Below are 16,143 nucleotides of genomic sequence, written 5' to 3'. Positions count from 1 at the left end.
CCCGGAACTCACCCTTTATTTCCAGATACTGGCTATGCCCCTCTGGAGACATGTCATAGGAAAGAAAATTACTTTTTCCCCTAACACTTTCAGAACCTACTGGCTAAAGTAATCACCTGATACACATCATCCCCATTCCCAAGTCATCTCTCTTTCCCAAACCTGCCACACAACCACACCTGAAAGGAAAGCAGGGTGGGTCATCTGGCCAGCTCACAGAAAAGCTGCTCCATAACTTCAAGGAGTCCTTAGAAGCTACCCGTGGGAAATGGGAAGTGGGAGGTGGAGGTGACAGCAGCAGCCATGCTCCTCTTCCATTCAGTCATTCAAGGCCTGACCACACCCAGAAGGTCCAAGGAGCCCTTAAAGTTTTCTAATTGTTTGCATCTTACTATATCTTACCATTACATGCCCCCAAAGATCCTCTGCCCACTCTGCTCTCAAAGTTGAAGCCGAAAGAGTCACAAACAGCAAGAACTAAAAGGCAACAATGATAACACAGTGGGTAGAAGGAGGGGTGCCTCACACAAGGCCAGAGGGACAAATTCCTCAGCCCTTCCCCAGCGCAGCCCTCTCAGGCTGGTAGAGCTGGTAATGCTCAAGAAGGTACAGAAACCACCTTCATCTGGCCTTGAGAGACAGAGTACTAACATCCTCCAAAGCCAGAGCCCCATTCATGGGGCCATGGAAGATCAAAGATTAAGAAGCAAAGAGAAGAATGCCATACAAGTGGACCAAAAATAGGGGGCATCTCCAAAAAGCCTGATCCTTCAGTCCCTAGTTCCCCATCCCTGCAGTCCAGGATCCCAGTGCTGATTCCTAGTTATCCCAAGCCCCTGAACATATCTAAACAAAGACCCCAGGTTCCCCAGTCCCATCATTCACAGCCAGTAAAAAGACACACATTCATACCAAGGATTTTTTTTCCTGGATCTAAACTCGGCTAGTGTCTGGCCAGGCTTCCTCTACAGAACTAGAGATCACAGACAGCAAGTACAGAGCTAGGGAGTAAAACTGTGCTGGCACCCCTCAGCCCTATACCTAATAGGCCCAAAACAACAAAGAGGAGGACAAGGATTTATCAACCCATTCTCCTCGCCTCCCTCCCAGACCAACAGCTTTCACTCCATTTTCCCAGGCAAGGGGGAAATGGAGGCTTGGAGAGGTGTAAGGCTGAAGCAGGCCCTTCAATGAACAGCTCTTCAGTAGGACTCAAGACTTCCTGGTTCCCACCCTGAGACTCAAACCACACCTCTTCCCACCCCCATTTTGGGTCAGCCCTCTGAGATGGATCCAAACAGAACACTGGCCGTGCAGACCCTCTGAACTGTGTCCCTGGCTTATCCTGAACAAGGTGCAGTTTATATAAAGAACTTGTTTGGAGACAAACAGGAGCGACTCTCCATAGACTGCAGGAGCGGAAAGCAGGCTTGACAGCTCACCTCACTATACCACACTTGTGCTACCTCTCACCTTTCAAAACTCTTTAAAACACAAAACCCCTATTTTCTCCTTTCCAATACAAGACTCAAATCTAGTATATGTATGTTGGAGGGGGCAGAGTGAGGGAGCAAAACGCACCAGCCAAATCCCTGCTGGGCAGCATAACAGGTGTGAGAGGGGCAGTCCCAAGCCCAAGCAAGGTCCAGAGGCTTGGGGCTCAAGCTGCAGGCACCCTTTCTCCCCAGTACCTTCTGCCAGGGGTAGAATCACTGGTTTCCAGGAGAAAAGAGCTCTCATCAAGCCATTTCTCCTCCAGAAAGATACAGGCCACCCCATTCTGCACAGTTGGTACAGGATCAGAGAACCAGTTAACAATCCTTGGTCAAAAAAGGGTTGGAGAAGTCTGGGAGGGGCTTGCAGGACTGGCCAGGGACTCACGGGCAGCCAGCTCCCCATACCAGGCCGGGAGAAAGCAAGAGACAAAAGCCATTTTTTGCAGCCTACATTCGCAGGGAGAAAATCTCAACGGCCTCCTCTATAATCCTCTGGAGATTAGATCCATCCCAAGAGGAGGGGAAGCAAAGCAGGCTAAGACAGCACTAGGCCTCACTGGGGTCACTTTGCCAGGCAGGGGTAGTTTAAAGTTGAACAGCAAGACCAGAGCTGGCCCCAGCCCCGCCTCCTTCTTGCCCCAGCCACCCCCTTCATCACAACTAGTCAGTTTCCACACACTCTCCCTTTGCCTAGTGAAAGAAGGCCTGGTGAAGGATCTAGGGTTCTTTGAGTTTTCCAGGGACTGTTTTGCGCGCCCAGCTCGGTAGGAACAACCTTAAAGTCCAACTGGCATAAGTCTGACCTGGCAGTGGCACCCTCCCCCACCGTCCCAAGTTGCTCTTTCCCAAGGCCCACAAGGAACCCAGCGGGGAGAAGCAGCAGCCTGGGATTGGTGCTGGCATCAGGGCCTGGGTCCCAGTTTAGTTGAGTTCCCCCAACACGAAAATAAACAGGAGGAGAGGCTATCTGGCCAGGTTCCCAAACTCCCGTGGTTCCCTGAACCCCCAGTCTTTAAAGAGGCACACCCCAAGACACCAGGCCTCAGTTCTGCCCTAGTGACTAGCTCAGGTTCCCTTGACAGACCCTGCCAAAGAAAACCTCCCCAGCTCTGGCACCCCCTTCTCCAACCTAAAGGCCAGCTCCGGCTAAGATAGTCCATCTGGCTATGCCCCCAGTCCAACCCTTTCTGGGCCCTGGCCGGGCGGACTTCACTCACCTCTTCACAGGGCGATCCAGAAATCCTCATCCGAGAACATGGCCAGAGCCCGGGCCGCTCCCCGACCTCCAACCGCCAGAGCGATCACAGCCGCCCCCCGCACGGGGGGGCTTAGAGGGGCCAAGAACGGTAAATCCAGGTCGGAGTGGCCACCCTCCCCCCACAAAAAACAGCAAAAAGCCAAAGAGGGGGTTCTCTGCCTCAGCTTCCAGCAGTTTAGGTTTCCATGGACAGCCCCAGGGCGGCGAATCCCGAGCGGACACAAAGAGAGCACCGGTGGCTTTGATCTTGGGCAAGCAGGCTCCGCATCCGCGTCGCCGGGCGGCTTCTCAGTCCTAGGGCCCGGCCAGCGCCCCGGCCGCCCGCGCCGGGCTCGGGCGGAACGTCGAGGCTCTCCAGATGGAACGTCGAGGCGCCTCCCCAGCAGCCCGGAAGGAATGCCGCGCCGCCCCGCGCCTGGCCCGGATGGAACGTGAGACCCTCGCAGGAGCGCCGAGCCCCTCTCCCCGCCCCGGCCGGCGCCCCGGGGCCGCGCGAGCTACGGCGACGCGGGGCCGGCGGGGCCGCGGGGCTGAACCTGACACACACCCAGCGCCGGGCTTCTCGACCCCGAGCGCTCACCCTCGGCCGCTTCGAGCCCCCCACCTTCTGCTCCCCCCGGGGAAGGGAGGAGGCTAGGTGGGCGAGGAAGAGGAAGGGGCGGGCGGTGCGAGCCCTCTGCCTGCTCCCCTCCGGCCGCTCCAGGCCCTGCGCTCGCCTCCCTTCCCCTCTGGCCTCGGGAGCTGCCCCGCCCCCGGCCTGGCCGGCTCTGGTCGGTGGCACCCCCTCGACCCCCAGCTGGCTGTGATCGCGGGGGGCTTAGAGGTGCATGGCCCAACCCCGGCTCCCGGCACCGGGGGGTCAGGAAACTGAGCGGAAAGTGGGGAACGAGGCAGCCATTTGCAACCGGAGAGGAAAGTAGTGCAGCGCGGCGCCGCTCCGCCTCCCCCCCCTCCGCCTCCTGTTCGGCCGGTAGGGTGGTTCCTGCGAAGGGGCTATTTCCTGGCCCGAAAGCTGGGCAGCGGTCGTGGAGATTCGTGAAGCCTCCGGCACGAGATCCAAGGGGGGCTTCTGCCCGGGGCACCCCACTCGAGACGGGGAGAAAGGAGAAGACGCGGCCCTATTTTGTGTTGGAGCGGAGCGGCGGAGGGATCCCGCCCTCTCGGAGGAAAGGCTGTGACTCTGCAGTTCTACGCACACGCTGCGGGATCCTTCCGCACCGGGTTAACCCCTACCGCGCCGGGCCGGCAGCCGGGCAGACACGTGGGAACGAAGCCCCCCTCCTCTCTGTCCCGGCCCTGGAGCCGCCTCATTTACCGCTCGGGCGGTGAAACTAGGACTCCGGCCGCTTTCTAATTCTACACCCTTGCAGTCATTGGTCCCTGAAACTCCAACTGCCCCTTGCTTTGGCCAGGGGCAATCTTTCCCGGGAGGGGGATGGAAGAAGAGCCAGGAGATTGGCTGCTGCTCAGCATCCTGGGAACTGGAGTCCGCAAATGGAGAAAGTGAGGCACGGCGCCTGGCGCTGCAGAGGGTGGGTTCTTGCCACGTTTGGGGGCCCAAAGAAAACCGATGAGTCCCTAGTCGTTCCTTCTGACTCCAGCCCCCCCGTGTGAGGAAGGCCTGTCGGTGCCCACACAGTCACCACACACACCTCCCCATTGAAACAAATGTAGAGCCTCCCTTTTCAGGGTGCCCCCACCCCCACCTCCAGTCCTTCCAGATCTTCATGACCCATGTCCCTTTTTTAGTAAGCTGAGGTAGCCTCGCCGCTACCTGGCCAGAATACTGTTCTGGACAAGATCCCAAAACGTACTCTTGCAGGCAGCCCGCCCCCCCCCCCCCATAAGTCTGGATGAGAAAGGATTGGAATGCCTCTTGGGCATCAACTGCACACATGGGGTGGACAAAAGGAGACAAATTAACTATGTCCAGATACTTTATCTATTCTTAGTTATTCCTCACCTTCATTATGAGTTACATGGAATTATCTCCATATTACAGATGAAAATTGGGGCTACAATAGGTAAGATTGCCCACAGAACTACTTCTGGAGAGAAGTTGAGCCATTATTCAAACCAAAGGCCATGTTTTTCCTAGGATTACAAATAATAATAATACATGGTTTAAAAGAAGATGCGGAGAAAGAGGCAAGCAGATTTGACCCAAGGCCAGCTTTGTGGGGAAAGGGTTTACAATCCTGTCCAACAGAACTTTTCTACAGTGATGGAAATTGACTAAATCTACACTATCTAATATGGTAGCCATTAGCCACATGTAGCTCTGGAGCACTTTGAAATACAGGTGGTACAAGTAGGGAACTTTGTATTTTTTGTTGTTTTTTGAGATGGAGTTTCGTTCTTGTTGCCTAGGCTAGAGTGCAATGGCGCCATCTCGGCTCACTGCAACCTCTGCCCCCTGGGTTTAAGCAATTCTCCTGCCTCAGCCTCACAGGTAGCTGGGATTACAGGCACCCACCACTATGCCCAGCTAATTTTTTGTATTTTTAGTAGAGATGGGGTTTCGCCATGTTGGACAGGCTGGTCTCAAACTCCAGATCTCAGGTGATCCACCTGCCTTGACCTCCCACAGTGCTAGGATTAAAGGCATAAGCCACCGCGCCCGGTCAGAAAATTAACTTTTTATTTGAATGAAATTAAATAGCCACATGTGACTTGATGCTTTTATATTCAACAGTTCAGGAGACCTTAATCCCTACTGACTAGAGTCATAGGAGGGATCAGGACCAGGTTTGTCCTCTTCAAGCCACACATGCCCATGATGTTTTCTGCACTGACCATTCATGCCTATTTGGGCAAAAAGACTTCAGCAGTGGCCCCATACCTGTTTTGGTTACAATAGAAAAAGTTAACCAAGAGACAGAGTTGGAAAATAGAAGGCCCCTCCCAGCTTTATACCCAGAGGCAGGAAGAGGCAGACCCTTTCCAGAAAGACCTCCAGTAATAACACAGATAGCCCCCAACTATTTCTTTTTTTTTTTTTGAGATGGAGTTTCACTCTTGTCCCCCAGGCTGGAGTGAAATAGCGCGATCTTGGCTCACTGCAACCTCCGCCTCCCAGGTTCAAGCAATTCTCCTGCCTTAGCCTCCCAAGTAGCTGGGATTACAGGCGCACGCCACCATGCCTGGCAATTTTGTATTTTTAGTAGAGATGGGGTTTCACCACATTGGCCAGGCTGATCTTGAACTCCTGACCTTGGGTGATCCACCCGCCTTGGTCTCCCAAAGTGCTGGGATTACAGGCATGAGCCACTGCACTCGGCCACCACCCACTATTTCTTAAGGACTTACTATGTGTGAAGAACTGTAGTAAGCTATACATATATTACCTCATTTAATTTTCACCTCAGCTCTATAAAGCACACTTAGCCCCACCTCATAAATGGGAAATGGAGGCTCTGAGAGGTTAAGTGACTGGCCAAGGCCACACAGCTAACTTGAGGAGCTATTAACTGCTATCACTACTGACCCCAGGCCTTGAGATTACTTACTGATAAACTTCTATAAGACTTTAGGTAAGTCTACCCTAGACCTCATGAAAATGGCAGCAGGAAGGTAGGCCCCTGTAATGAGTATCCCAGGTCAGATGTGCAAAAGGACTTAATTTTAATATAAGGAGAGAGGGTGGTGACCTCCCAGAAGAACCTCCTAAGCCAGTGAGATTGTTGTTTGGAGTATGTTTCTTCCAGCAGCCCTTATTTCTTTTTAGATTCCTAATCAGAAAAGCAAAAGCAGCTTTTGAAAATCAGCATGACAAGCCATATCCCCAACTGTAAGCCTGGAGCCAGGCATAGACAAAGTCATGGCTAAAAATCACACCTAGGTTTTGTTCATCCTTCCCAAGTAAGTACACTGACAGGGTACCTTGCCTCCCCAAGTTCTCAGAAGAGGTCTGTACCTACCATTCAAATAACCCTTATATGTCCTTGGAGGAGGTATTAGACTAGTTAGGCTCTCAGGCTGGTAGAAGGGTGGGGATCAAGAAAAGTGGAGGCAAACAGGACCAAACTTTCCTAGCTGAAATACCAATCCTACTGAGGCGGTAGGTCCATAAAAACAGAAGCAATAGCCTTTCATACCTAAAAAACAGTAGCACAACACCAAAGCTGTGAAAAGTAGCATAAGATTAAAGGTATGAAAAGAGCAAAGAGGCCGGGAGCAGTGGCTCACGCCTGTAATCCCAGCACTTTGGGAGGCCGAGGAGGGTGGATCACGAGGTCAAGAGACCGAGACCATCCTGGTCAACATGGTGAAACCCCGTCTCGTTAAAAAAAAAAAAAAAAAAAAAAAAAAAAACAGAAAGAAAAGAAAAGAGCAAAGAACAGCCATTTCAATGAAAGGTATGGGGACATGGAGCACAGGGGGACTAATATGCACCAGAGGCATTATTTTACTTATTTATTTATTTTTTTGGAGACAGATTCTCGCTCTGTTGCCCAGGCTGGAGTGCAGTGGCTCGATCTCCACTCACTGCAACCTCTGCCTCCTGAGTAGGTAGTTGCGTGTCACCATGCCCAGCTAACTTTTTTTTGCATTTTTCATACAGACTGGGTTTCACCGTGTTAGCCAGGATGGTCTCTATCTCCTGTCCTCATGATCTGCCCACCTCAGCCTACCAAAGTGCTGGGATTACAGGCATGAGCCCTCATGCCCAGCTGGCATTATTTCTTACTTTACTCAACACTCCTGGGAAGTCAAATCACAACACTTTAGTCTCTGCCTCAATGCTCCTTCTCAATTCTTTTTTTTTTTTTTTTTTTTGAGACGGAGTTTCGCTCTTGTTACCCACTGGAGTGCAATGGCGCGATCTCGGCTCACCGCAACCTCCGCCTCCTGGGTTCAGACAATTCTCCTGCCTCAGCCTCCTGAGTAGCTGGGATTACAAGCATGCGCCACCATGCCCAGCTAATTTTTTGTATCTTTAGTAGAGACGGGGTTTCACCATGTTGACCAGGATGGTCTCGATATCTTGACCTCGTGATCCACCCGCCTCGGCCTCCCAAAGTGCTGGGATTACAGGCTTGAGCCACCGCGCCCGGCCTTCCTTCTCAATTCTTACATCATTAGGAATGGGGGGCTTCCTTCCTCCCCAGACCCCATCCTGCAAGTAAATGCCAAGGTCCCAGGAAGACAGCTAGGTCAGCATGTTGCAGCTGGCCACTAGAGGGTGCTGTTTCTATAGTTAAGGGGATCTTGAAAGGCTACAAACTTGGATGGGAGTGGCAGCCAATAGGGACTCAGTATATGAGGAACCCAGTGGAATAGAAAAGTGGGAAAGGCAAGTAGTAATTCTTAGGATAATGGTCCTTAATAAGTGAGGAATAAGGAATAGGAACAAGGTAGGAGGAAACATTCCCCACCAAATACCACAGCCATCACTCCTTGGAAAAGGAGATATTGGCTCTGAGCTCTACCTAGATACACAGAAGTCAACAATAAGGCTGGGCATAGTGGCTCACACCTGTAACACCGGCACTTTGGAAGGACAAAGTGGGCGGATCACTTCAGGTCAGGAGTTCAAGACAATCCTGGCCAACATGGTGAAACCCCATCTCTACTAAAAAATACAAAAATTAGCCAGGTATGGTAGTGGACGCCTGTAATCCTAGCTACTCAGGAGACTGAGGCAGAAGAACTGCTTGAACCTGGGAGGAAGATGTTGCAGTGAGCTGAGACCATGGCACTGCACCAACTCCAGGCTGGGCAACAGAGTGAAACTCCATCTCACACACACAAAAAAAGAAGTCAACAACAAAAGATTTCTCAGTTTATTTGCATGTATACATTGTCACCCCAGGGAGTCAGCTCTATTTCAGGAGTCCCCAGCTCCCCTTACCTAACCAACACCCAAAACCCACCCAAGAGGATGGGTCCTGGATAACTAATGCCCAGGACTCATATTCTAAGCCCATAGGTTATAACAGAATTAATCTAGCAAAAACAGAGGGCTAGAGGGCCAGCGTCCATGAGATGTCCTTGCCCCTTTGTAAACATTGACATCCAGGCCACTGGAGCCTGGGGAAAGTGTGCAAACATGAAGATGCCACACTGTGTGCCCCGGGGTCAGAAACACAGCTGGCAAACATACACATGAAGTCCTGAGGGTCTGCCCCCACTGGAACATGTCAAGTGCCAGGGGCAGAAACAAGGCAGTTACCCCATACCCGAGGGCTCACATGAGATGGCAGTGACGCTCTTGCCCATAGGAATTCTCCACACGGGCAATCTCCTGGATCACTTTGGTGAAGATGCCTTGAGTCAGCTACAAGGGAGAGGATTCAAGGCAAAAGTCAGTTCAGTGTCAATACCACCAGCTCTGGAGTGAAAGCCCCATTCCCCAAACATTCCCACCACCAAGCAGTACAATAAGGAAAACACAGCTATCACCACCACCCTTCTAGTCTTCAGGCCCAGCACCTGATTCTCTCGAGCAGATGACTCCATAAATGTTGCACCCCAGGACTCTGCCAGCTTCTTCCCTTCAACTGCCTGTACCTCTCTGGAAGCAAATTTGGGAGATAAAGATGGAGAAATGTCAGCAAGTGCTCTGAAAAATCTTCCGAATCAAGACTTCCTGGCCAGTCACAGGGCTCATGCCTGTAATGCAGCACTTTGGGAGGTCTAGGCAGTGAATCACTTGAGCTCAGGAGTTCAAGACCAGCCTGGGCAACACAGTGAAACACCATCTCTATTAAAAAGAAAATGAAAAGTTTTTTAAAAAGGAAAAAAAAAAAGGCCAGGAGCAGTGGCTCAAGCCTGTAATTCCAGCACTTTAGGAGGCCAAGGCAGGCAGATCATGAGGTCAAGAGTTCGAGACCAGCCTGGCCTATATGGTGAAACCCCATCTCTACTAAAAATACAAAAATTAGCCAGGCATGATGGTATGCGCCTGTAATCCCAGCTACTCGGGAGGCTGAGGCAGGAGAATAGCTTGAACCTGGGAGGCAGAGGTTGCAGTGAGCCGAGATCACACCATTGCACTCCAGCCTGGGCGACAGAGCGAGACTCCATCTCAAAAAAAAAAAAAAGAAAAAAAAGACACTTCCTCTGACCAATGCCACTTTTCCAAGTTTTGGGAGGAAGAATGCGAAAGGAGAAAATATAGGTAAACATAGGAGGCCAGGTGCAATGGCTCACACCTGTAATCCCAGCACTTTGGGAGGCTGAGGCAGGAGGATGGTCTGAGGTCAGGAGTTCAAGACAAGCCTGACCAGCATAGTGAAACCCCATCTCTACTAAAAATACAAAAATTAGCCAGGCATGGTGGCAGGTCCCTGTAATACCAGCTACTTGGGGAAATGAGGCAGGAGAATCGCTTGAACCTGGGATGTGGAGGTTGCAGTGGGTCATGCCTGTAATTCCAGCACTTGGGGAGATTGCACCATTGAACTCCAGCCTGGGCAACAGAGAGAGACTCTGTCTCAAAAAAAAAAAAGAAAAGAAAAAAAAGGAACAATGAGTGACAATGGGTGAATCTAGGACTGAGGCTTGAAATATGAAATCATGGCTTTTAAGATAGAAGTGTTATCTTCCTTAAGCTTCAAGTTAGAGACAAAGAGAGGTGAAATGACTTGAGTCAATGGCAGAGCCAGAATGAGAGCCTGACTGATTCCTAGTCCAGCTGACTTCCTTTTTGCCCTGAGTAGCAGAGATTTACATACCTCTCTGGAGAGAGATCTGCCTTGTTCCCAACTAGAACCACTGGCACCCTGTGAGGAAATAGCAGTTACTACAGAATTCCCTTTCACTCCCCACATTCCCCAACTCCTTACGTCAAGGCTGGACAACTCCTCATCAGACCAGGCCAGATCTATATCCCAGCCTCCTCTCTAACTTGCCCACATTATGTCTCTATCCCCCAGGGCCACTTACCGGGTTTTCCCATGGCCTTCGTGTAGCTTTTGGTACAGACTCTCAATGACTTGGAAGCTTTAAACACAAGAATTGGAGCTATAACTTTTTTTTTGAGACGGAGTCTTGCTCTGTCACTAGGCTAGAGCGCAGTGGCAATCTCGGCTCACTGCAACCTCCGCCTCCTGGGTTCAAGCAATTCTTCCGCCTTAGCCTCCCAAGTAGCTTGGACCACAGGCACGTGCCACCATGCCCGGCTATTTTTTTGTATTTTTAGTAGAGACGGGGTTTCACCATGTTGGCCAGGATGGTCTTGATCTCTTGACCTCGTGATCCGCGCGCCTCGGCCTCCCAAAGTGCTGGGATTACAGGCATGAGCCACTGTGCCCGGCCTGGAGCTATAACTTTATGAGACAATTCTCAGGTCCTCCCAAGTCCCCCAATCAAACCCTGGTCACTTACCTATGCAGAGAGGTGACAGAATACACGAGCACATAACCATGGACCCCAATAATGAATGAATAGGGCAGAATGCTGTACTCATCCTGGCAAGAAATGGAAACATCACTACCTAGATCCAAACCACTCAAATGGCAAAGGTTGCTGGGACAACATCCACATGACCCTCCCTGGGGTACTCCCTACTATAGGCACTTCAACAAATATTTATGGAGCAGCTCCAGTGAGCACTGCACACTGTTAGCAGGTAAAATGCTTTCAATACTACTTTACAGATGAGCCACAAACACTACCAGATTTCATCAGTGAGGGCTGAACTGCCACATTTGGATACCATACCCCAACTGGTACCTGCCCTGCTGTGTCCACCAGGTGTAGGTGAAACTCATCTTTGCCAAGAGTCACTATCTTGCTGTAAGCTGAAAAGAAAAGAAAACTTGACTGTGAGGTGCCTTATAGGGACAGTGATGTATGTCCCCTTATTTTTTTATTTTATTTTAGAGATGAGGTTGTTGCTATGTTACCCAGGCTGTATAGCATGGCTATTCACAGGTGCACTCTTAGCACCTTATAGCCTGGAACTCCTGGGCTCAAGCAATCCTCTGACCTCAGCCTCTCAAGTTGTTGGAACTATAGGTGTGTACCTCTGCACCTGCCTGTCTCCTTACCTTTTTTTTTTTTGGCAGCGTTTTTTAAAGTAGATTCTTGATCAGGTGTGGGGACTCACCTGTAATCCCAGCACTCTGGGAGGCCAAAGCGGGTGGATCACTTAAGACCAGGAGTTGGAGACCAGCCTGGCCAACATGGCGAAACCCCATCTCAACTAAAAATACAAAAAATTAGTTGGGCATGGTGGTGCATGCCTGTAATCCCAGCTACTCAGGAGGCTGAGGCATGAGAACTTTTTGAACCTGGGAGGCTGAGGTTGCAGTGAGCTGAAATTGTGGCACTGCACTCCAGCCTAGGTGACAGAGCAAGACTCCTATCTCAAAAGAAAAGAAAAATAAAGTTTATTCTTTTGCTTTATTGATAAAAAATAGATGTACCAAGTTTCAGGGTACATGTGATAATTTAATACATTCACATAATTCGTTTTCTTTTGTTGTTGTGTTGTTTTTGAGACAGAGTCCCGCTCTGTTGCCAGGCTGGAGTGTAGTGATGCAATCTTGGCTCACTGCAACCTCTGCCTCCCGGGTTCAAGCGATTCTCCTGCCTCAGCCTCCCAAGTATCTGGGATTACAGGCACGCGCCACCACGCCCAGCTAATTTTTTGTATTTTTAGTAGAGACGGTGTTTCATCATGTTGGCCAGGATGGTCTCAATCTCTTGACCTTGTAATCTGCCTGCCTCGGCCTCCCAAAGTGCTGGGATTACAGGCGTGAGCCACCGCACCTGGCCTACATTCACATAATTTGTAAAGATCAAATAAGTATATCTGGAATATTCATCACCCTAAATGTGTCTTTTCTTTATGCTAGAACCACTTGAATTCTTCTCTTCTAGCTATTTCAAAATGTAAAATAGCTTACTGTAAACTATAGTCACCCTACTGATCTAATACTGTCTTATTTTTTCATCAAACTATATATTTATGCTCATTGATCAAATTATCTTTATCCTTCCCACTCCCTTCCCCTTACATTTTCTTTCTTTTCTTTTTTTTTTTTTTGAGACAGAGTTTCGCTCTTGTTGCCCAGGCTGGAGTGCAATGGCATGATCTTGGCTCACTGCAACCTTGCCTCCCGGGTTCAATCAATTCTCCTGCCTCAGCCTCCTGAGTAGATGGGATTACAGGTGTGTGCCACCACAGCCAGCTAATTTTTTGTATTTTTAGTAGAGACAGAGTTTCACCATGTTGGCCAGGCTGGTCTCAAACTCTTGACCTCTGGTGATCCACCCATCTTGGCCTCCCAAAGTGCTGGGATTACAGGTGTGAGCCACTGCGCCAGCCTTTTTTTTTGTTTTTGACACTCAAGCTGGTGTGCAGTGGCACAGTCTTGGCTCACTGCAACCTTTGCCTCCTGGGTTCAAGCAATTCTCCTGCCTCAGCCTCCTGAGTAGCTGGGATTACAGGCGTGTACCACCATGACCAGCTTATTTTGGCATTTTTAGTAGAGATGAGGTCTCACCATGTTGGCCAAGCTGGTCTCGAAATCCTGATCTCAAGTGATCCACCCCCCTCAGCCCCCCAAAGTGCTGGGATACAGGCCTAAGCTACTGCACCTGGCCTCCCCTTACATCTTAACCCTGGGGGTGACATAGATCAGTTCCAAGGAGTTATCCAGGTAACTGCAAAGACAAGCTAAGGTTCTTAATGTCTACATCTAAACTATCCCAAACTCAGTATCTTGCAAAATCCATACTCTAGCCATCCATCGAACAGGATTGCTAAGGAAGAAATTAGATCTAATCTAAATAAATCAGCCCCTTGGCACCAGAGAAATACATTATGGAGTTGGGTGGGGTACCCAAGCCCTCCGGATCTCATCTCCAGCACACTATAATAATAGTGAGTGGAGAAGTCTACTCACTATTCTCCACTGTAGGATCGTAGCCTTCCACGAACTCGCCTTCCACAAATTGATGTGCCAGAGATGTCTTCCCTGTGGGGAGCAGTGTGGCAGTTGTATCCAAATCATCCACATTCACATCCTCTGTCCTTTCGGACTGTGGCCCAGGACCAAAGGGGACCCCAAATTAGCACCACAGTCTGTGAGTGCCTCAAGCAATGCTATCTCTTGGTCTACCCTCACCCTCTTTTCGCCCGGGGTCTCCTGACTTTGGCTACTGGATGCATTCAGAAGCACTGCAGGAAGCCTTTCCCGCCGCCTTCCCCACCCCATCCCACCCGCAGGAAGATCCAAGATTCTCTAGGATCAAGTCCACCCTGCCCCGGGACATCTGAGACTATCTGTCCCCACGAAGACCGCGTACCAGTTTTCAAATTGTGATCCCACCCCATCCCCAAAGTAACGCTGGGACAACTCTGAGATTCCCGCAGCCGAGTCCGCATTAACCCTTAAGTGCTCCCGCTTTCTGCAGCCTCCAGACACCGCTAGCCTTTATTTCTTCACTCTTCCAATCCTCGCTCTATAACCCTATCCTTACGCTGTCACCATTCCTCCCTGGGTCGCGTTCCCGCGACAGTGCGCTTCTTCTGGCTGAAAAGCTGCTGCACATCCGAGCTCTGCAGGGCGGAGACTCACCTACAGAGCGGTATCCGAGGATGACCACCTTCCTATAGCGGACCAGCGGCATGGCAGGAGCCCGCCCCAGGGGCTTGCGAAACTGTGGGCTGAGAGAGCCCGAAGAGTGGGTCAGGGTGTGGGCAGGCGCGGCAACCAGAGCAGGAAAGTCGTTCACTCCGAAGCTGCAGGGGGCAAGTTAGAGGGAAACCAAAACAAGCGCCGCGCCCGGAGTTGCCCACGTGATCACAACACAGCACGTCTAACGCAAGGGAGCCGGGAGCCAAGGGAACTACTGTGCCGCGCCGCGCCGGGCTCCGCCCCCCAGGCCGCTCGCCATTGGTCCATTAGAAAGGGTAAGGGCGGCGCCGCCAGCAGGAGGCAAGGGTGGGCCTCACTAGGAACCGGAGAACTGGGAGCAGCGCGTGCGCAGACTGGAGCCGGTTCATTCATAAAGAAACGGAAAGGAACCTGGGGTCGTAGAGTTGTTTGCGCATTTGCAGCTTGGCTGCGAATACTTATACATGGAAAATACCCGTTGTGGTTTCTGGCCAAAAGATTCCAGCCCTCCCCTTTGCATGATCTCTGGTGTCCTTAGATAGGGAGAAAAAGGCCCAAGTTCCAATATATTCCCTCTGCTTCCATCAGCCTTCGCCCCAAATTTATCAGGTTTCCAGTCTTGCAGCATCTAATTTCAAACTGCAATCCTTGTTCTTGCAGAAATTGCTAGAATTTATGATCAAGTAGTCTGAGGTTTCTTCTTCATCATCATGATCCTCAAACATTCATTTTTCAACAAATATTGAGTATATACCACAGGTTACAGCCATTGCTTCAGCTTTGGGGACAGAACATGGACATGACAGACTGTGTCTGCTCTTATGAAGGGAGAAACAAACATATGATAAGGAAATACGCCGGACGCAGTGGCTAACGCCTGCAATCCCAGCACTTTGGAAGGCTGAGGCGGGCGTATCACGAGATCAAGAGTTCAAGACTAGCCTGGCCAAGAGACCAGCCTGGCCAACATGGTGAAACCCTGTCTCTACTAAAAATACAAAAATTAGCCAGGCGTGGTGGTGGGCCCCTGTAATCCCAGCTACTCGGGAGACTGAGGCAGAAGAATTACTTGAACCAGGGAGGCGGAAGTTGCAGTGAGCTGAGATGGCGCCATTGCACTCTAGCCTGGGTGACAAAATGAGACTCCGATTCACCAAAAAAAAAAAAAAGAAAAAAAAAAAACAGGAAATATCAGATAGTGTTAAGTGCTATAAAAGATGGTGTGCTTTATATGGCCATCTGTAGTTGTAAGGGAACTTGGAAATTTTAGCATTTTCTTTTCCAATGTCTATAGGTAAGGAAGGCAAAAAACAAAGTGATTAGAAATTAATGTTTTGGCCTGACGTGGTGGCTCAGGCCTGTAATCCCAGGACTTTGGGAGGCCAGGTGGGTGAATCACTTCAACTCAGGAATTCGAGACCAGCATAGGTAGGCAACATGGCAAAACCTTATCTCTATTTAAAAAAAAAAAAAGAAGAATTAGGCAGGCATGATAACATGTACCTGTAGTCCCAGCTACTTGGAAGGCTGAAGTGAAAGGATCACCTGAGCCCAAGAAGGACAAGGTTGCAATGAGCCATGTTTATGCCTCTGTCCTCCAGTCTAGGGAACAGAGACCCTGTATTAAAAAAAAAAAAAGAGAGGCTGGGCATGGGGGCTTACACCTGTAATCCTAGCACTTCGGGAGGCTGAGGTAGGCGGGAAACCTGAGGTCAGGAATTAGAGACCAGTCTGGCCAACATGGTAAAACCCCGTCTCTACTAAAAATACAAAAATTAGCCAGGCGTGGTGGCACACACCTGTAGTCTCAGCTATT

At 50.3% G+C, this 16,143-nt stretch overlaps 2 protein-coding genes across 17 annotated transcripts in view; both read right to left on the bottom strand.

Annotated features, from left to right (window-relative positions):
- The window catches only part of KMT2D (lysine methyltransferase 2D), a 41,998-nt gene extending 38,635 nt beyond the window's left edge, over nt 1-3,363 (bottom strand). For all 13 annotated transcript variants that reach the window (XM_035256937.3, XM_035256942.3, XM_035256944.3 and 10 more), the window contains exon 1: nt 2,714-3,363. The gene's annotated coding sequence lies outside the window, so the exon portion shown is untranslated. The remainder of the gene's footprint in view (nt 1-2,713) is intronic.
- A 5,164-nt stretch (nt 3,364-8,527) lies between these two features.
- RHEBL1 (RHEB like 1) lies at nt 8,528-14,531 on the bottom strand. Of its 4 annotated transcripts, none has more exons than XM_035256935.3 (9): nt 14,289-14,531; nt 13,614-13,685; nt 11,434-11,501; nt 11,086-11,168; nt 10,645-10,701; nt 10,434-10,481; nt 10,095-10,168; nt 9,190-9,271; nt 8,528-9,034 (listed from the first exon to the last, which is right to left on the bottom strand). In XM_035256935.3, the coding sequence occupies exons 1-9, from the start codon at nt 14,338-14,340 to the stop codon at nt 9,031-9,033; spliced, it is 540 nt and encodes a 179-aa protein (XP_035112826.1). In that variant the 5' UTR covers nt 14,341-14,531; the 3' UTR covers nt 8,528-9,030. The 4 variants fall into 4 exon arrangements, 3 of the variants coding, with proteins under 3 accessions (XP_035112826.1, XP_002752472.2, XP_009001970.2); XR_622729.5 differs by having other exon boundaries at nt 8,952-9,034; nt 10,095-10,188; XM_002752426.7 differs by lacking the exon at nt 10,095-10,168.
- Between the last annotated feature and the right edge of the window lie 1,612 nt (nt 14,532-16,143).

This window comes from Callithrix jacchus, chromosome 9 (assembly GCF_049354715.1).
Source record: "Callithrix jacchus isolate 240 chromosome 9, calJac240_pri, whole genome shotgun sequence".
NCBI lineage: Eukaryota > Metazoa > Chordata > Mammalia > Primates > Cebidae > Callithrix > Callithrix jacchus.
The sequence above is the reverse complement of the archived record's forward strand: the minus strand, read 5'-3'. Positions and strand labels throughout refer to the sequence as shown.